General features: G+C 50.3%; 1 protein-coding gene across 3 annotated transcripts; it reads left to right on the top strand.

Moving 5' to 3' along the window:
• The first annotated feature begins 478 nt into the window (after positions 1–478).
• On the top strand, positions 479–18,754 carry MAT1A (methionine adenosyltransferase 1A). 3 transcript variants are annotated; one of them, XM_009214495.3, is made up of 10 exons: positions 479–635; positions 878–1,242; positions 4,992–5,069; positions 6,529–6,651; positions 9,813–9,925; positions 10,303–10,446; positions 13,973–14,191; positions 15,366–15,548; positions 15,911–16,044; positions 16,683–18,754. In XM_009214495.3, the coding sequence occupies exons 2-10, from the start codon at positions 1,149–1,151 to the stop codon at positions 16,783–16,785; spliced, it is 1,191 nt and encodes a 396-aa protein (XP_009212759.1). In that variant the 5' UTR covers positions 479–635; positions 878–1,148; the 3' UTR covers positions 16,786–18,754. The 3 variants fall into 3 exon arrangements, with proteins under 3 accessions (XP_009212759.1, XP_009212758.1, XP_009212757.1); XM_009214494.3 differs by having other exon boundaries at positions 479–772; XM_009214493.3 differs by having other exon boundaries at positions 479–794.
• The last annotated feature ends 1,793 nt before the right edge of the window (positions 18,755–20,547 follow it).

Below are 20,547 nucleotides of genomic sequence, written 5' to 3'. Positions count from 1 at the left end.
CATTTAGTACATGAACTAAAGATATAATCCTGTTTACTACTTTTTTTGGTCAAAGCAAAAATAATGCAAGAGTTATGTGAACACGATGTTTATTACATGTATAGAACTGAATATGTAGATGTTTATCATCTGGAAGCTTTGGGAAACTGGACTTTGATAATTTCCATGTAATGAATCCATTTCTCAAAAGCATTCTTTTCTAAAACACACACACACACACACACACACACACACACACACACACACACACACACACACACACACACACATTGTCCTCTGTAACCTCCCCAGGCAGATACTTTTTAAAGATCTTGCTTGTTAAAATGCCTGCCAGCCTTTTAGAGAAGTTGACAGTTTAGGTGGTTTCTGTTAGCAGAAACACGTGGACTCAAAGCTTTTCCTCTAAAATGAATCTGTTGTGTAACACCACAGCTGGCTCAGAATACAGGTGCATGCTCCTGCTCTCCCTGAGAAGGTAGAAGGGGAAGAGACCAATCCAGATGAGATGCAGGGGAGGAGGGGACACCCAACAGCAAAGGCACTGTTGCAATCTTAGCCTAAACCATATCTCTGAGACAGAGTTTCTTATTGCCTGCTTGTATCTCTGGGTGACCACAGACCCCCTGCTCTCCAAGGTGAGTTGTGAACTCTGGAGCACTACCGAGATTGGCTGAGAGCTGAAGGAGAGTCCCAAAGGAGCTTCAATTCTGCAGAACTATACAGCCTTCTTTACCTTACCTTGACCAGGTGCTTAGAGTTTGGAAAGTCAGGGGTAAGAATTGAAATTCCTCCAGGTAAGAAGACCCCCCTCTTAGGAAATGGACTCCTCCAATTTTCTCACATGATTATTCAGGCACTTTCGCTTTTCCATATATAGGAGTCGCTCAGGAGCAAGCTGTGGCAAGCTGGAGGGTGGGACACATCCTGAGTTCCATTCGCTCCCTCCCTTCTCAGCAGTCCTCGCCTGTTCTCACGTGCTCACAGGCAGTTAGGCAGAAGTGATCCCCGTGGCTCTGCCAAAGACAAGCCTGTTGAGTTGAAAGAAGAAGAAGAAGAAGAAGAGGAGGAAGAAGAAGAAAAAAACTCAGGCAAAGTCACAGCCTTAAAATTGTTCCCTGGAAGAAGCGTGAGTGGAGAAGTGTGAGAAGATGAATGGACCAGTGGATGGCTTGTGTGACCACTCTCTAAGTGAAGAAGGAGCCTTCATGTTCACGTCGGAGTCTGTGGGAGAGGGACACCCAGGTAAGTAGGCTGTCCTGGAATGACTGGAAAACTATCATTCCAAGCCTATACTGAGGGAGTCGCTTACAAATGGTTTTAATTGACACATAATAATTGTGCATATTTATGGGGTACAGTGTGTTGTTTTGATCCATGAATATAACATGTAATGATGAAATTAGGGTAATGGGCATGCCCATTGCCGCAGACATTGACTACTTCTTTGTGGTGAAAACATTCAAAATTCCCTCTTCTAGCCCTTCAGTCACCCTACTGCACAATGGAATGTCAGAGCTCATTCCTCCTATCTGACTGTAACTTCGTACCTGTAGGAGTCACTTTTCCTAGAACTCTTCAGAGCAATGTGTGTGAGTTACCAGAAGGGATCTCTAGAGAAACAGCATGGAGTAGTTTCATAAAACAGTCCCTCCTGATGAAGCCGTGCTGTGGCCCACCACCAGCATGCCAGCACAGTGGGGCCAAGACAGGGAGTAGCAGCTGGCTGGCTAAGAGTATGGCACATGCAAAATGTATGATCAGGTCTTAACTTTTTATATGTATTTTTTTTTTTGAGCAAAGCTTTAATCTGTTATCAATGACCAATTTAAGTCAACAGAGAATGTTCCTGAAACAAGACCATGGGTGACTAAGTTTTGCATGTAAAACATGTGCAACTTAGGCATGAAAGCCTGCACCCTGGTCGCTGCAGGGGTAGACCTCTAGGTGCTGGCGACTCAGTGACATTCTCTAAGAGCAGGATAGAAGACCTTCTAAACAGGAAGAAAATTTAGGCATTCGTTTTGGTGCCTGAAAAGTAGGTGGACTGTGATGTGGGGAAGTGAGAGAAGTTTCCTTGATGACGGTGAGAACTAGGACCAGAACATTCAGAGCCTCAAGTGTAGGACAGTGGCTCTCAAACTTCAGGGTGCTTCAGAATCCCCCAGAGGGCTTGTTAAGACACAGAGGGCTGCGCCCCACCCTCCAGAGTTTCCGATTCAGTAGGTCTTGGGAGAGGCTCCAGAATTTGCATTTTTGACAAGTTCCCAGGAGATGCTGATGCTCTGGGGTGAGAACCACACTGAGAACCACTGCTCTTGGAGACCCCTGGGGGATAGATGTGCAGACTTCTGTATTTAAGTACCTCTTCAAAATTCATTTGAGTGTTTGCTAACTTATTACGAAGTCTGCCCTTTTCTATCTTCCTTGCTCTTGTTCTTCCTCAAAGATATTTATCTTTCCTACCTTGTAACTTGGCTTTGGACACCTCAGTGCACTACTCCTTCCATATACTTTAGCCAGTAGTTTTTGACGGGTGGTAGTTTTGCCCCACACCCCCCAAGAGCATTTTGTACTGTCTGGAGACATTTGTGGTTGTCACAACTATAGGAGGTGGGGTAAAGTGCTATTTGCATCTGTTGCATCAGGCACACTGCTAAGCATCCTGCAGTGCACAGGACAGCCTCTCAACAAAGAATTATCTGGCCCAAAATGTTAATAGTGCAGCTGTTGAAAAACCTTGAATTGAATTGAGTTTTTTATGTGACTTAGCTCAGTTCAATGTAAATAGCCTCTTTCATTGTGCATAACTGTATAAAGTATCTAGGTGTACCGTATTTTCAATCTCAGATACATTCTGATCAGCTCCATGGCTGTGAACCTCATGTATAGCTTAGGAGAAAGATTGACTCCATGCGGAGGAAGTGGGTTTTTTGGCATGCAGTGGCCAGTGGTCCCAAGGATGGCCCACTGTGTGCAGCAGCCGTGCGCTCAGAGGACTGAGAATGAACATGCCAGCCAATCAGTTGATTGTTTTGTATACTTAATGACAGCCAATCAGTTTGTCTGACTGTCCCTTGTACTTGCCATTATAATTGTCCCGGTAAGTTTCCATAAAGGCTAGGTGACTTTGTGCTTGTCATTCCATTGCTGAATTCCTCTCTGCTAGAAAGATAAAGTTTTTCTTTTCCGGTTTTCGAAAAAAAAAAAAACAAAAAAAAAACCCAGCTATTGGCTATCTTAAGTCTACTAAGTGATATTGATAAAAATTTTGAAAGGCAAAACCGAAAACAACAATTCAGAGGCAACCTCCTTGGCTGTTGTCTTGGTGTGTGGTGCTATCTGGAAGTCCCTGCTGGACTCCAGCTTTGTTCCTCTTCATGTTGGATTTCCCTAGGCAGAGTGGGAGCCTGTGAGCTGTGTCTTTGCACAGGCAGAGACATCCACAATCAATGATCAGTCAACAAGCTTCTAGGAACCCTGATGGGTAGGCCTAAGGTGGCTAACATGTATTTAGTTTAGGATATTTTATCAGCGGGAGGCCTTCAGTGATAGAGGTGTGCAGAGGCGATGCGCTCAGACAAACCTAAAGGTGCTACCAGGGTCTGCCACTGGCAGGAGGCTAGATTTAAAAAAAAGAAAGAAAGAAACAAAACACAACCTCAAACGTATGTTTAGCAGTAGTTTCTAAAGGAAAGATTAGGGAGTTAGTGAATATCTTTAATTACAGAATGTAACATCTGCTTTTGAGAGCCTAATTGCTTGATTCTGGATCTGCATTCTTAACAAAAACATATTACTCTATTAAGAGGAGACTGTGGGTATTTTTAACACTGAATGAGCTAGAATATATGTAAGTAGATATCACTTTTATTTCTTAATTTGTAGACATTGACAGTTTGCATAACCCCAAAGCAAGAGTGGATTTTCCTACAAGCACCATTTAGTGCTTTACATTCTAGACGCTGCAGAGTCTTTAAGGCAAATAGTGGAGGAATAAAATCAAATTCCAGCTCATATTGAACCCTTGTCAGTCCCACCTTAATTGAAGAGGTCAAACTCAGTTCTAAGGACACCTGGCTTTCAGGAGGCTGAGTGACCATGTGGGAGGATCTGAGAGCTGCTTATGGAAGTATTCTGCAAACAGCAATGATGTATAGGGGATATCTTGTAGAATTCTTATGGGTGGAGTCATGTACTTGGGTGTGGTGTTTTATATACGGTGCATTGCATCTTGTGGAACCTGCCATGCAATGCAACTGTTTGAGCCATCTGACTTTACCTCTTGGCAAAGAGGTAAAATTGACTTCTTAACTATTTTTAAGTTCATTTCCAGGACTTTTCTAGATGTTAGAAGTAAAGGGAACATGATGAGGAATGAGAGACTTTTTATTTAGAAGAACGTGTATGTGTTTGTATATGTGTGAGTTGCTTGAGACTCCTAGAAGAGCTGATTTTGACTGGGTGCAGTGGCTAACACCTGTAATCCCAGCACTTTCAGAGGCTGAGGCAGGGGGATCACTTGAGGCCAGGAGTTCAAGACCAGCCTGGCCAACGTGGTGAAATGCCATCTCTACTGAAAATGCAAAACAAATTAGCCGGGCATGGTAGTGCATGCCTGTAATCCTAGCTACTTGGGAGGCTGAGGTGGGAGGATTGCTTGGAACCCGGGAGGTGGAGAGTGCAGTGAACCGAGATCGCACCACTGCACTCCAGCCTGGGTGATAGACCGAGACTCCATTTCAAAAAAAACAAATGTTGTTTCTTTTTTAGGGCATTCTGTGACTTTATATAATACATGTCATCCAAAATTAGGCAGGAATGGAAAGAAATAAAAATTTCAAAGTGTTTCTAATTTCTTATACTTTAAAAAAGTGTTTTCCCTCTGGTAGATAAGTTGATATGTAAACTGAAAAGATATCTAATTATTTTAACATTTCAATTTGTTATCCCTAATATATTTGTGATTCTGACCCATATTTGCTCTTGCCCAGATAAGATCTGTGACCAGATCAGTGACGCAGTGCTGGATGCCCACCTCAAGCAAGACCCCAATGCCAAGGTGGCCTGTGGTAAGAAACACCCGATCCCTTCCTGCTGGAGACCTAAGTGGCTAGACTGAGAAGTTAATCATGGGCATAAGACAAACGAGCCATACTCCTCAGTTCCAAAACCCATGTCCTCTGCTCTGCAGTAGATTTCTCAATTATGAGACCTCGCCTGTGTAATAACAGGGAGGAAAAACATTTCTAACCATGAAACAAATAGATAATTATTTTTAGCAAGAATCTGATGTTAGATGTCATAGCAACCATAAATTGCAGAGGGTTGGACCAGCACATGGCCTTTCTGATGCTTGATCTCATTGGGAACAAGGAGGTCTTTCAAAGTTCTTAGGTGAATCTTCCAGACGCGATGAAACAGCTGGAAACACAGGTAGCTGCCTAGATGGTTGTAAGCTGCGCCCTCATTCTAGGAGCCTCTGTTGGCTGCACAGATACCTGGCTTCTCTTGTTTTCTTTCCTAGTTTGTGGTATGATTTAGGTTTTAAAATAATTAGTGTCCCCCATTTAATAGCAACTGGAAGGCAGCATCTTCATCAATTGTTTTTCAATAAATCAATGGCTTTCCTAAGAGACATTAATGTTAAACTAAAGTACTGAAGCCCTGGCTCCCATCTGCATAATTTATTGTGTCTGAAGACTCATGTAGGCTGAAGATCTTCATCTTTATTTGTGGGATAAGTTGTTTGGTGAGAAAACTTGCCTGGCTTGAAGCCCATGGCACAGTGGCAGAGTCAGGGACTCTGGAGCCTGGAGGGCCCCCAGGGTGATCAGGTCCAGGCTGTTCATTTTAGAGACAGGATCACGGCGCCCTCTGCATCAGGGCCTGGCCAAGGCCATGGGGTAGAGTTCCCCAGTGTGAAGACCAGAGTCCTGCTCTCCTTACTGTCATTGTCATGTCCTGTCCACTGCACGGACCCATCCTTCTCTCTCTGGTTGCATCCTCGCCCCCGTATTGAATACTACAGGGATTCATCCCCCTCTGAGGGTAGATTCTACCCTTATATTTTTGTAAATATCTGGAGAAAAGGTTGACCTGCTTTGATTTTTTTGGTCTGGATCCCACTCCCTAAAGCCTGCAGTGGAGGTTTAGCAATGTCGGGGATGGGGGGTCACATGTGTGGACTACATTCTTTATGACAGCTACATACAACCATCATCTCCCTTTAATCCACACAGCAATCTTATAAATAGCTTTATTAAATAGATGAGGGAACAGAGACTTAGAGGGGTTAAATAAGTTGTCCAGGATCACCACTTACAACTGACTCTTTCCAAGACAGCACTGAAAGATGCTCAGTGCTTGGTGCTAGGATTTTTTCTTTTTATTGACATTTCTATTTTCCTTCTGGAATCCATTCCTCATAAGGCCCCTTGTGTGTCTTCTTTGTCCACGCTGTGAGAGGTCTGGGAATATGAGCTTCCCTTTGCTGGCACTTGGCTGCTAACTCTCCCCACTCCCTTTCAGAGACGGTGTGCAAGACCGGCATGGTGCTGCTGTGTGGCGAGATCACTTCAATGGCCATGGTGGATTACCAGCGAGTGGTGAGGGACACCATCAAGCACATCGGCTATGATGACTCGGCCAAGGGTGAGGGCAGGCCTCCGGGTCCGAAATCCCTGTTACTCTCTGCTAGTAGAGACCCCAATGCTGAGTCAAACCCGCGCCTTTCAGCCTGATGGGAGTATCAACACTACCAGGAGGAAAACACTCCTACACTCGTCTGTCAGGTTTCAGAGGTCAAAGGCTCTGGCATAAGGATGGCCAACAGGTGACTATGCCCAGCAGGCCCAGCACATGCCCATCTGTTGTTGACTGGGCTTGTTTTGGTCCTGCCTTCTTGGCACTGGCAAAGGCTTTGGAAGAGAAAGATGCACTGAATAAAGGGGGCTGCCCTTCTTTGGGAACATGCTCCCTGCCAGGCACTGGTGATAGTCTCTTGTGTTTTCCTAATCATTTATGTACTTATGCAGACGAGGAAATGGAGGGCTACAGGAGTAAACAGTCTGTGTGAGATCACAGGGTAAGCAGCCACTAGGCTCCGGACTCCTGTGCTTCCACTAAACATACTTCTAATCATAGACATGGAGCAAGATGACTCAGTCCAGAACTGGTGCTGACAGCAGACGAGGCTGGTCCAGGTTAGCACCTGTGCCACGTAGTATAGGGCCACCACCCAGGGAAGGGGCACAGGCCCTAGCAGAGCCTTGAAGCAGATTCCAACATCTGAGGCTGGGCAGGGCAGGCAGCGGTACAGCCTGGAGGGCAGCAAAGGACCCAGAGAGCGAGCACTAGGTGCGGAGGGCCTGTGTGCGATCACATTCTGCAGGAGTTTCAGGGACCCTTTGTCCACGCTGGCTTCCTGGGCAGGGCTCTGGTCCCAATTGTTAGAGTCTCCACATTGGTCTCTGGCATTAGATATTCAGGCAATTCCAATTTTTAAAGAAAACTCCATTTTGGCTCTCTGTTGGCTCGCTCCCTAATTCTCTGAAATCACTGTGAGAGATGTGGTGACCTCACACCAGGGTAAAAAGACCCACCAGGTCAACCTGCCTAGATAAACACCTGTAATCAAGAGGCACAGAGAGAAGCATGACTTTAAAGGTGTTCATTTCTGCCTGTGTCACATAATGGTTGCTTAGGGTGATGTGTGGCATCCTGTGGGTCAGGGTATGTAGAGATGCCAGACCCCCGCTTTGTAAGTGAGAGAGCCCACTCATGGTATGATGGTGCAGACTCACAGAGGTTCAGTCCAGCCACGGCCTGGCGCAGCCCAAAGCACTCATGAGCAATTACTGTTGGTTGAATAGATGACAGTGATTTTGAGACTCAGTGGGAAGAGAAGCAGTAAGAGCCAGTTAGTTCTCCTGGTCGGGACATGAGGGTATTCACAGAGGAAACACATTGTCCCAGAGCTGCAGCTTCCTGAGGCGTTACCACACGGAGCCTGTTCTACCAAGAAAAGCCAGTTTGTTTATGTACATTTAGACCTTATTCAAGTGCAAAACTTATTCTGCATTAGGTAGGAGGGAAATTTTCCAGGAGGCAATGTTCCCTAGGAAGGAGAAATGAGCGAGAGCCCAGCCATGGCTGAGTTGGGCTCAGCGGGCTGAGGTTCCCTGTGCCCAAGTTTGTCCATTTACTTGTGCTCGATGGACAGGAACAGCCTTAGGTCATGTGCAGTAACAGCTTTAGCAGGGTCTCAGGCCAGTGGCTCCTCATTGCTCCTGGCTGTGGTGTTGCTGGCCTCATTGTCCTTTCCAAGCCCTGTACCTCTCCTCTTGGTCCCCTAAGTTCTGTTTTTCCAAATTCCTTGGAGCCCTTGCTTGATTTTTGAGCCCTGGGGAGATTCGTTATTTAGACAGACAGTGATTAGGTAAACTGTGAAATGTTCAGTGCAGAACAGGACAGCCTTTGGCAGTTCTTTAAAGACTGTTCATTGATTTGTGCATTCAAAAACATTCATTAGGAAACAGGAAGGTGTAAAGGGCAAAGGTGACCTGATACTCCTAGGGTATATGATGCAACATGAGGTGCCCAGGGGTAAGTTCCTGGCATCATGTGTGATGAACTGCAGGCAGGTCCGGGGACATGCACTGAGGGTGGACATAGGATTTGGGCATGTGGGGTGGGAGCTGGAGGAAGAACGTTCTAGGCAGGGACCTAGTGGAGATGGAAAAGTATATCATGCTGACGGCTAAACCTGAGTTCATGTTGGCTCAAGGAGTCCTGGGAGCAAGGGCTGTGTCAGACGGAAAAGCTTCAGTTTTATTCCTTGGCAGTAGATCCCCACCTGAAGCTTGTACAGAAACAACAGCTTGGATCTGTGCGTTTTCTCTGTAAGTCCTTTCAGGCTGTGTGGGTAGGAGAATAGATGGGAAAGAACATGGCTGTGGGAGTTTGGAAAGTGAGTGTGTCACTATGCTTGACGTGGTGGGGGCATCCATGTGTTCAGCCCCTTATTCTCACAGTCCCTGTGGCTGAGCTACTGCTAGTCCAGCTGTGAGGAGGTGTGCACAGTCTTGGTGCATAGCAGTTTCCTCATGGGACTCCCAGGGCTGAGCTACTGCTAGTTCAGACTTTCCCAAATCAGTGCCCAGCGTGCCAGGGGTAGCAGGCCTATACCCCGTGCCTCAGCTTTGCAGATGGGAAAGGGCAGGTGGCTTTTCCATTTGCCCCAGACTCTGTTTACCTCTCAGGGTCAGAGGACCCTGGCTTGGGGAGTCTGTCTGTATAGTTCATGTACCCCGTATTTGTTCAGCATGTTTAATAGTTGTGTCAGGCACACAGCTGGGCTTCTGAGTGACAGTGTCAAAAGGGCTCTTGATTTTCTCCTAGTGCAGTGATAGCAAACTGGGTTCTGAGAGGCACCTGGGGGAGAGCCTAAGGGGCAGGGTATGAGTCAGCCACCGTTCTCAGCCAGAGGAGCCTTGGCATCACCTTGTTTTAATCTGCAGGTCTCTGTAGGGTGTGTGTGTGTGTATGTGTGTGTGTGTGTGTGTTAACCAAGTTCTAATTGAGCACAATAAAATACACCATGGAGAATTTTCATTGGCCAAAGAGTTCTACATGAAGGCGCAGGGCCTCTCCCATCCTGGGCCTCAGCTGTGGGCCTAGACAGACCCTGGTTAGTTAGGGACACCCCACCCTGACACCAAATGGCATGTCGGGAACTGAGCCATCCATCGGGAAGCTCATGGCCCCCTCCATCTGACCTGTGCCCCACTTAGGCTCACTTTGCTTCCACCTAGGCTTTGACTTCAAAACTTGCAACGTGCTGGTGGCTTTGGAGCAGCAATCCCCGGATATTGCCCAGTGCGTCCATCTGGACAGAAACGAGGAGGATGTCGGGGCAGGAGATCAGGTAGCTCGCCACTGCACGTGGGAGCTGTGTGTTGAGCTGGCTGGGAAAGTTCATGAGCAGTGAGTTAATCACACTGAGGGGTGGATAACACAGGAATCACTCTCATCCTAGCACAAGAGCCGGGAGTGAGTTGGGTACCTCAGCTTCACGGCCATGCTGTGGATGGCTGTGGTTGCTAACACTGGGTTTGGGCTTGTCTCCCCCTCCTAGAGTGTTGGGGGTCAGGGATGACATCCTTCCCCTGCACGTGCCGGTGGAAAGCTCCATGGAGGAGGCACCCAATCAACGTGGACACACCAGGCAGATTTCGGGCTTGGAGAGAGCCGCGGTCCTCTTGGTCTAGGGTGGGCGCCGCTCAGCCTGCTCTCTCACCACAGGGTTTGATGTTCGGCTACGCCACCGACGAGACAGAGGAGTGCATGCCCCTCACCATCATCCTTGCCCACAAGCTCAACGCCCGGATGGCGGACCTCAGGCGCTCCGGCCTCCTCCCCTGGCTGCGGCCTGACTCTAAGACTCAGGTGAGCAGCTGAATGACCCCGGGAGAGCCGTAGACAGAAGCTTTAACACCCCCAAATCCTTTTGATTCTGTCATTTTTAAGATCAAAATATTCAGTCTAGACACTCAAAGAATGGTCAGTTTTGAAAAGAACTATTTATGTGAAAAATCTTCAGCTAGAGATGCTTCTCACATTTTATTATAAAAAGTTTCAAAAATACAGAAAAATGGAAAGGATAGTTCTGGGTTTTTTTGTTTGTTTGCTCATTAGCAAACGTTGACTAATGAGTCCCCAAATCCTGCCACAAACATACTTCTTAACTGGCTTCCATATTTCCAGGCCTCTTTGTCCTGAACAGGCTGTCTGTGGTGTGTCTGTGCTGTGTCTGTGCCGTCTGTCTCATCATGGCCCTTTTTCTTATCTTTGTTTCTCATGAAAAGGCTTTACCTCTGTTGTTTCCAGCTCCAACCCCATGGGCCCTGACCTCTCTTCTCTCTGCAGTGTTGAAATCAACCGGAGGCCTATATTTGAAGGCTGGGGTGATGCAAGTGTTAGCAGAGACACAGGCCTCCTAGCACCTCACTCCTGTATCCCCTCCCTGCTTAACCCCAATGACCCCTCTTGTGATTCCCAAGTTCCCAGCACTTCGTCCTGCACAACCTCTCTCCCTGTGTCCATGCTCATGGACCCCATTCTCACCTTCACATACTCAGCTCCCACATCTCCCACCTGTGGGTTTCTCTGGTCACCCTCCAAGCAGATGGGCCCTGAGAGCCTGCTGTGTGCAGTACCCTGCCACCTCCTGCCTGCCCTTCCCCAATCCTGTTCAGTGCCATCTCTCTCCACCTACCCATGTCCCCAGTTTGCCCCAGTTTGCCCCATCAAGCACTCCTCTCACTCCAGTCCAGCCTTCCCCAGGGCTTCTATCATCCCAGCCAGGCCAGGATCAGTGCCCTACCCTCCCAAAGGTTCTCCCTGCTTGGAAATTCCAGTTAATTCCCTTTAGGCTTCATTTTTAACTTCCTAACATCTGTTCAGTGTTTTCTACAACTTTTGGCTTCCTACAAGGGGACAGGGGAAATCCACTTGTTATTCTGGCATTCAGAACCTTTTATGGTCTTCCAACTTTACCTGCCTCTGCCTGCCCCACCCCATCTTTGCTTCATTGACATCATTTCGCTCATGGTCCCCTTGTTTCTTAGGGCTTTGCTTTACCTGAGCTCCCTCTCTGGTCCTCACCTGTCCTTGAGTGGCCAGCAAAGTTCTACCTCCTCTGGGATGCCATCCCTGGCCACTAGCAGACAGCGCCTTCTCTTGTCCTGCACTTGGAATCTGGCAGCCATGGTGCTGTAGCTCAGCGTGCTGTGTGTGGTTCCATGTACAACTCCAGCTGTACAGAGATGGAGTTCCTTCTTGCGCAAGTGTCAGGCCATGCACAGGGTAGAGGTTGCATACTGGCTATACTCGGGCAGGGAAGCGTGCTTATGCCCAAAGGAAACCTTTCCTTGGGACTTCCTGTGTTGTCCACGTGACCCCCCCCAAGGGGGGATGGGAACCATCAGCATTCATTGGGTGTTCTTGGAGGTCGTGGGTTAGGAGAGCTAAAGCATGTAGATTGTGATGGCACCTAAAGAAAGGGGCCCATGATGTCAGCCTGCCTGTCCTGTCCTGAACTAGAATGGTGCTGCAACATAGAAGCAGGGTGAAGATTCACAGAAGGGGAAATCTTAGAACAGGGAGGGGAGGCAGCCAATGGCGCTGACTGTTTTTCTCTTCGTTGTGCAAGAGAGAAGAACAGAGGGACCACCTACTGCACCTGCTGAAGCAGGTTCATTGTGCTTAGATATGAAATAGAGGGTTTCTAGGTTTACGGGTCAGCAAGGAAGGGAGGGTAGGATGGGCTCTTTTAGGGCTTCCCTTCCTTTGAAGAATTGTCTTGAAAATGCCAATACGGATACCGGAGTCAGCCTCACTCCCCTGCCACAGGCAGGACCGCGGACCAGCTCCAGTTGCAGGGGGTGCGGGCTTGCTGTGGGGCTCCAGGAGGCCCCTCGCCTGCTGGCCTCCAAACAGCCTGGCTTGCTCGACTCACTCCCTCCATGAGAGAGGCCCTGGGCCAGGCACGGCTTGTCTAGGTCCCCTGCTCCGCACCCTGTTTGTGAAGCAGTGTCTTTATCCAGCCGGAGTGCTGGCTGTGAGCAGGATGGGTCCTTCCACCTGAACAAATCCCTGCTGCTGATAGTGAGGCCTGGGTGGCGGTGCAGATGGCTATTTTTGTACCTGATCAGAGCTGTGTTTTCCATGGTGTGTTTTTCCCCACATCTTGCTGACGTGATGAGATAAGCGCTGTGCTCAGGGCCCTTTGCTCTGCCACCCTGTTCTGCAGTTCTGCAAGGCCACTGCGTGGAGTCTACCGGGTGGGGGTGGAGTCACCCAGGGGAACAGTGGAGACGGCCTGAGCACCCTGCCCGGCTGTGCGCCTTTTCCTGAGGCTCCATGCAGCAGACCCAGTCCTAGAGTCTGTCACAGACAGTGCCTGTCTTTCTGGGAGTGTCCTACCCCAGATTCCAGCCCCTCTCCCAGGACCCTATGTGTGCACAGCCTGGCATCTGAGGGCTGCTCTCAGCTCACGAGATCTGTGTGCGTCGGGCCATCTCATGCAGATCTCACGTGGCCAGGGCTCTTTCTTCTGCTTCTTCTGGACCTTCCCTGTTGCTCCTTAGACCAGGCAGAACACAGAGTAGGTGTTTGTTACAGATCCAGGGTTTGATGGATACCTGAGTAGCCTTGGGGAGGTAGAGAGCTTGCTGCAGGCACAGTCCCAGGGAGCCACTGTTTGCTGCCCCATGGTTCTGTCCAGGCCCTGGGATGGGAGCAGTCCCATGCCCACTGGCCAGTGTTCCTCCCAGGGTCCTCTGGCAGAGCTGCACCCCTGCAGGCACCACATGTTCCTAAGATCCTCTGAGCCCTGCTCTTGTGGGTCCATGCTGCTTTCAGCAGTATTGGGCCTGTGGCCAGCACAGGGTCTTGAGCAGCAACCAACCTTCTTCTTGGAAGAGCCCTGTCTACCAGCCTGTGCAGCTCCAGGTCAGGTCCCAACTCTTCCAGCTGTGTGATCTTGACCAAGACATTTACATTTTGGATCCTTGGCTTTCTTATCTGCATCATTGGCAGAAGGAGAGATACCTCCTGGGCTATAGAGGGTCAAGAAAGGGCTTTGGCCATGGGGACATTTGCTGGCACCTGGAAACGTCTGAGACAGAAGAGGGGTCATAAGTTGAGAGGAAACTCAAGTCTCCAAGCAGTGCTAATTGTGGTCCCATGTGGGAATAACTGGGCCTTACACCCAGTCCCCCCACAGCACCAGGCAATTTTTTGAATGTAAGAATGTGTCGGATTAACTCCCCCAACACCCTTTGAAGACAGGAGGCCCCACTTGGCTTCTGGGAGCCCTGCCCACCTCCTCCTGGGTGTCTGTGCCTGGCCACCATGTGCCATTCGCTCAGTCTCAGCCTCACAGTGTCTCCCCCACCCTTCTGATGGACAGGTGACAGTTCAGTACATGCAGGACAATGGCGCAGTCATCCCCGTGCGCATCCACACCATCGTCATCTCCGTGCAGCACAACGAAGACGTCACGCTGGAGGAGATGCGCAGGGCCCTGAAGGAGCAGGTCATCAGGGCCGTAGTGCCGGCCAAGTACCTGGACAAAGACACCATCTACCACCTGCAGCCCAGTGGGCGGTTTGTCATTGGAGGTCCCCAGGTGCATCCTTGTCTCTGAACGAAGCCCTGGTTTGTCTTTGTTACTGGGGTTGCTTATGTCTCAGAGCAGGAAAACCGCAAGTTAGCTTGGAGTGGGTCAGCTGGCTCTGACCATGGACTAAATGTAAAGTTGGTGAATTTTAGCCTCTGTACATTTAGTGCGGTCTCTGGGGAGGTCTGCTATGTGTCTGACAGTGTGTGGGAAATTGGGGACATATCCCTAGGATTCCTCCACTTAGCACTGCCGGGCCCTCCCACTCCTGCCATCTCAAGTGACCACGACCTTACCCATGGCCGCTGCACCTCGCCCTGCTCTGGTGCACATTCCCTGCTGCAGCATTTGCACATGGCCAGCTGTTCCCAGGTGGCTGTTTCCAGATCTTCACCACAGGCTGCCTCTGGCTGTTGTGGGCGCCCGGGTGTGGCAGGGTGTTTTAGACAGGGCGCCACTGGCCCCTCTTCTGTATTGCAAGTGTGAGGAGTGGAGGTTGCAGAGCACCGCTGCCAGGCTGCTGCCCACTGCCTGGGCCCTCAGCTTGCGTGCTTTGCCACAGAGCTGAGCCCCATCCTGGGTTCCAGGAGCAAGTGGAATGTAGAAATACAGGGTAGAAGAGGTAACACTTAATTGTTTTTTCTTGCAGGACTTCTCAAAGCCTAGACATACTAGTGTGAACTGTGGATCTCTAAAAGCGGGGGTAGAGTAGGCAGACTTCCCCAAATCATATAACATAGAACTCCCACCCTTTTAAAGACATGACTATTGACTGATGTTGCCCAGAGCACACTTGGGAAGTGGACAACATGGCATTTGCTAGGTGGCACCAGCCAGGGTTGTATTTTTGACAGTGCAATTCCTGCCTGCAGTTGGATCTCTGCATTGTGATGGACTCAGTAACAAAGGCATTAGGGAGTGGCTGTGACCCCAGAGAACCCCTGGCCCACCTTCTGCCCTTTCTAATGAAGCTTTGGCAGGTTACCTGATTTCAGTATGTGGGCAGTGACTGAGCTGGGAGTGGGGTCCAGAGTTTTGGGCAAAGGAGTCTTACGAAAATGTCTGTGGGCAGCCCCAGGACATCGTTCCTGAGTTGCAGTTCAGCTGCCATCAGAGTTCTTCAGCCCCCTCTAGCATCTAGGGGCTGGCTCTGCTTCTTATCTTGATTTCTCTCCCTCCGCAGGGGGATGCGGGTGTCACTGGCCGTAAGATTATTGTGGACACCTATGGTGGCTGGGGGGCTCACGGTGGTGGGGCCTTCTCTGGGAAGGACTACACCAAGGTGGACCGCTCAGCTGCATATGCTGCCCGCTGGGTGGCCAAGTCTCTGGTGAAGGCAGGGCTCTGCCGGAGAGTGCTCGTCCAGGTAAGCCCCACCACCCACCACCGTCCTTTTGCAGCAGAAGACCCCTGCCCAGCTCTGCCCTGAGTAAGGGGATGTTGGCCCGGTGGGAAAGCCGCACGCTTTGCCCAACGTTGTGATTGTGTGATTGTGTTGGGCACTGTGGCCAGGGCTCTGAAAACCTGGGGGAGGGAAAACTAACATCTTCAGGGAGAGGGGCACGTAGAATAACTGTCCTCGGTGAAGGTAGCAGGAAAATTGCAGGGGAGCATGCTGGGCAAGAGACGTGTGGTCCCCGCTGGTCCCTTCAGAAGAAGGGCAAAGCTGCTGAGAGGGGCAGGGCCCACACAGAGGCTTCAGTCCCTGACGCTGCGCCTTGCTGGAAGGTTTCCTATGCCATTGGTGTGGCCGAGCCGCTGTCCATTTCCATCTTCACCTACGGAACCTCTCAGAAGACAGAGCAAGAGCTACTGGATGTGGTGCGTAAGAACTTCGACCTCCGGCCGGGTGTCATTGTCAGGTAAAGTGCCATGCTCTGCTATTACACAGGACCTTGCTCCCTCCTTGCCCAGTTGCTCACCTCACCTGAAAGGGAGGCAGAAAGGAGGATGTTTCTGCCTCTCAGAAGTGGGAGGGTCTGTGAGCTCCTGGTACAGCACACTGCATCCTCAGGGCAGAAAGCCTGGCTGTCAGGTTGAAGGAGGCCGCCCCAGGTTCCTGCTGGCCCAGTCAACACCAACTCCGGTGGGGCCATCTCTGAGCAGCTGGGAGGCAGGCGGGGATCTTAGGAAAATAATTATTAATATAAGGCCAAATGGCTCAAATGGCTGGGGATCGAGTCAGCAAGTCTATTCCCTGTTTCCAGAGCTTGGTGGTGTCAACACTGGCCTGGGCCAGGTAAGTGGAGTGGGAGGAGAAAGGCATCCGAAGGCTGGAGTTAGGTCCTGGTCCGTGAACCTCTGAGCATCCGTGGGGCTATAAAACGAGACCGTGGTACGGCACAGATAGGATGTGTGTGTGCAACTGCTGGGGGGAGGTGTAGTGCCATGTGAGGAGGGCTGTGCTACAGTTCGTTGCTCCCTCCTGTCCTTGAAATGGAGAAAGAAACCCTGCTCCTGTTCCGTCTTCCAATGCCCTTCCCTTCTGCTGGACATGCAGGGATTTGGACTTGAAGAAGCCCATCTACCAGAAGACAGCCTGCTACGGCCATTTCGGAAGAAGCGAGTTCCCATGGGAGGTTCCCAAGAAGCTTGTGTTTTAGAGCCAGGGGAGCTGGGCCTGGTCTCACCCTGGAGGCGCCTGGTGGCCATGCTCCTCTTCTCCAGAGCCCTGGCTGCTGATCGCCTTCCCCACCCACCAACCCTCGGGACAAAGCCAGGTTCCTCTCATTAGGCTGTTCTGTCATCATCATGGCCGGCTGGAGGCAGGGGCTTCCTGGTGCTGGAGGCTGGCTCTTGATGTGAGGATGGGCATGGTGTTCTGCCGCTCCGTCAGACTGGGGCAATGTTAATTTAGTGGAAAAGGCACCCCGTCAAGAGTGAATTCCCTCACTCGTCTCCCCCAACAGCTGGACCCTGACCAGCTCCCCCTCTCTCCCCTTGTCTGTGCCAGGTGAGGTCAGCACATCTCACAGACCTCAGGGCTCCTTGTGGACCTGGGCTCCTGGGCCTCCCTTTCACAGGCAGCCAGCGCCCTGAGCCAGGGTCTCCAGAAAGCCCCTTCCAGGCCAGGCATGTGGCAGGGGTTAGAGCAGTACTAATGTCTCCTAAGCACCTGTAGTGTGCGAGGGACCCAGCTAATGACTGGGTCATTTTTTCTTCACTGCAACATGATGAGGTAGCACCTTTTATTATCCCATTTATAGATGGGGGAAAGCAAAACACAGAGAGGCTGGATAACTTCCACAGGGTCCCATAGCCACGTGTTTAGGCCTAGATGTGTAACTAGGAGCTTTGACTCAGGAGCCTGTAACACACCCCCTACCCCATCGTTGTCACATGCCAGTAACAGGCTTGAACAATGACAAAGCAGATTCAGAAATGAGGCCATGGACTCTGTCCTGAAGGCCCAAGGTTACTGGAAATGAGGGGATTAACCCACCAGCTCTTGTTCAGCCCTGGGCAATTGTCTGAAAAATGAAGACGGAACCATAGGGCTATTTTGTTTGCTTCATGTGTCCCAGAAGATGGCTGAGGGTAAGCTGGATACCTGGACCATCAGCATGGGCTGGAGTTTGGGATTAACCAGCAGCTCTAGAATCCCAGCCCCCTGACCTCTCAGAGACATGCAGAGATTGGGTTTTTGGACTTCTGGGGTAAGTGGTCTGAGTCCAGTCCAGTCTTATCTGGGCTTCCTGTAGCAGAAGCAGCAACTTGTCCTAGCACAGATGGCCAGCCCCTTATACAGAGGCCCTCAGGTCTTTCTTTTTCCCTGGTCCCTTGTATCCTCTGCAGGCTGAGTGCATTTGGAGGGAGGGAGGGGCCCTTCGGATGCCCCATCCAGGGAGGCTGGTCCTAAGGCCTCACGTTAAATAGGCGGGGCTTGCCTTCTGGTGTTGGACAAGCTTCTGAGATGTCATGAGGAGATTCTGCCTTTGCCAGGTGACTCTCTGGGGAGCAGGTCTGCTCCCAAGGGGCCTGAGCAGTCCTTGGCCCGCTAGGGTCTTGGAACTCACCTGCCTTTCCATCCATGGCCAGCAGTACCTGCCCCACCTGCCCCACTTGTCCTTAGCCTGGACCTCTGATAGCAGCATCTCTACCTTCTCCCCAGCTCCCAGGACCACAGGCTCAGGCAGGGGCTTCCATGGGCCCCAGGGGAACAGTGGGGACTCGGCCTCTCTCTAGGGTGCATGGTGCTGGTTCAGGCTGGGAGAGGCAGCCCAGGAAGTCTCATCTGGGGAGCAGGCAGCCTGCATCTGGGCCTTGGCTTGGAGCACAAAGACCCTGGCTTTCATTTTCTCTCAGATGAACGGAAATTAAGGCAACAAAAGAAGCCCGGCTCCTGGTCACCTAGGAAGCCTCAAATTCCTTCCCGTGGAGGGAGGGAGAGGTTTGCAGGTGACCGAGTTCCTCTAACTTGGATCATACTCGACATGAAAATTCAGAATTTTATACTTTCCCTGCCCTCTAGAGAAATAAGATATTTTTTGTCAATTTGTTTGTTTGAAACTAAAGCCTTTATTTGTTAATAGTTCCTGCTAAAACAGTGAATAAAAACTCAAGGAGCAACTACCCTATGTTTAGTTTTTCTCTGCAAAACCCCAGAGACATGACACCTGCTCTGTGTAGCATTCCCTGGTTGCCCGTCCCCACCAACAGAGGGAGTTAGTATCCTCCCCTCGGGGTCACCCCATCCTGTCCACATGGAGCAGATGTCTCATGGACTAGGTTTTTCTTGTTACTAGCAGCTGTGTTAAGCCACACCACTGCCGTGTTCATTCCTCACCACATCTCACCAGGGTTGATATTCTTAGGAAGCCCATTTTTATATGCAGGGCCCTGAGGCCCAAAAAGGGTTAAGACCAAGGGCAGTGGCCACCTCTGGCTCCCCCTGAATTCTGTGTGCTCTCCTTACGCATTGCTGCCCTTAGGCTGCCTATGCCTTATCCTGTGCCCTTCCTGCATGGTGTCTCTGTGAGGCTGGCTTGAAGGCATGCTCAGGCCATGTCTGGAGTGTGGATAAGTGACTGAACTTGAACAAAGTGAGGGAGTGGAGGGGCTTCTGCAGAGAGAAGAGCCAAACTTTTAAGTGGGTGCACATCTCCCTTCACTCATGTTCAGTTGTGAAGAGAACAAGCAAATGGGTCTTTTTCATTAGAAGATCATCCCTGCCATGGCCCCTGGTGATATGGTTCTTGGGGTTTGATCAGAGCAGGAGGAAGATGGGTCCTGCATGGTTTCCGGCAAGCAGGCTGTGTGGACAGGACTCAGCTCTGAGGAATGTCCTGGTGCAGCCTGAGGCAAAGCCTGTGTGGCTCCCCTGTCTCACGTGCGGACAAGGCTGATCTGGGGTGCCAGGAAGACCCAGAACATGGCAGGGAGGGGAGAGGAAGATGAGGCCAAAGGGCCTCATAGTCCTGTTTGAGACAGAACCTATACCCCGAGAAGACACTAGGTGGGCAGTACAATGAAACATGACACATTACAGAGAAAAGCACGTTTCTCAAGTGCATACAAACAGACACACTTACGAAACACACTGGAATACTTGCCTGGGGTAGGGGGAGGACTCTAGGTATAACATGCAAAATAATTAGTGAAAGCAAGAAAGAACCAACTTTTGAGCCACAAAGCCAAGTGTCACAGTGTTAGGGAAATGTGGAAGGAGCAAAGGAGGTTGGCAGGGAGCGGCCAGTGGAGTTTGAGGAAACTCAGGAGGGCAGGGTCCCTGGAAGTCAGGTGAACACTGTTTCTAGAGCAGGGGAGCCACCAACTATGCAAAATGGTTTTGATGGGTTGCATGATGGGAGGCCCAGGACTGTCCAGTGAATTCAGCCTCATGGAGGTTGATGATGTGGGAAATATGTAAATATGACTCCGTCTCTCACCCCAGTCATCCTCCCCGGGCCATCTTGTGACATTCAGAGTGCGTGCTGGGCTGCACTGACCTACATGTCTACGCAGTGCCCGCCCCTGCCCTCATCCTGGACTCTGCTCCCCCGCCACACACATTCCGGACTCCCTGGCTCTTTAGCTTCCCCTGACAGGCCAAGCTCGTTCCTGCTCAGGGTCTTTGCACCTGTCATTCGTCATGGGTGTGGGTGTCGTTCTGTCATGGGTGTCGTTCTGCCATGGGTGTGGGGTGTGCTGCAGGCTTCAGATGAAATTTCTGTGTTTCCAAAAAGCCCCTTCCTTGATAGCCTCTCTTTCTACTCCATTCCATTTTTAGTTTCTTGTTCAGTGTTTAACATGATGTTCCTTGGAGCCTTTCACTTGAATCCTTCCACACCCATTCACTCTCCCTTCCACACCCATTCACTCTCCCTCCCACACCCATTCACTCTCCCTCCCACACCCATTCACTC

This window comes from Papio anubis, chromosome 11 (genome assembly GCF_008728515.1).
Source record: "Papio anubis isolate 15944 chromosome 11, Panubis1.0, whole genome shotgun sequence".
Classification (NCBI taxonomy): domain Eukaryota; kingdom Metazoa; phylum Chordata; class Mammalia; order Primates; family Cercopithecidae; genus Papio; species Papio anubis.
The sequence above is the reverse complement of the archived record's forward strand: the minus strand, read 5'-3'. Positions and strand labels throughout refer to the sequence as shown.

Excerpts from the sequence above, each read along its gene's own strand:
- MAT1A (XM_009214495.3), top strand. The coding sequence starts at position 1,149 with ATGAATGGACCAGTGGATGGCTTGTGTGACCACTCTCTAAGTGAAGAA. Across the intron at positions 6,652-9,812 it reads CTATGATGACTCGGCCAAGG|GCTTTGACTTCAAAACTTGC; the intron begins GTGAGGGCAGGC and ends GCTTCCACCTAG. Across the intron at positions 10,447-13,972 it reads GGCCTGACTCTAAGACTCAG|GTGACAGTTCAGTACATGCA; the intron begins GTGAGCAGCTGA and ends TCTGATGGACAG.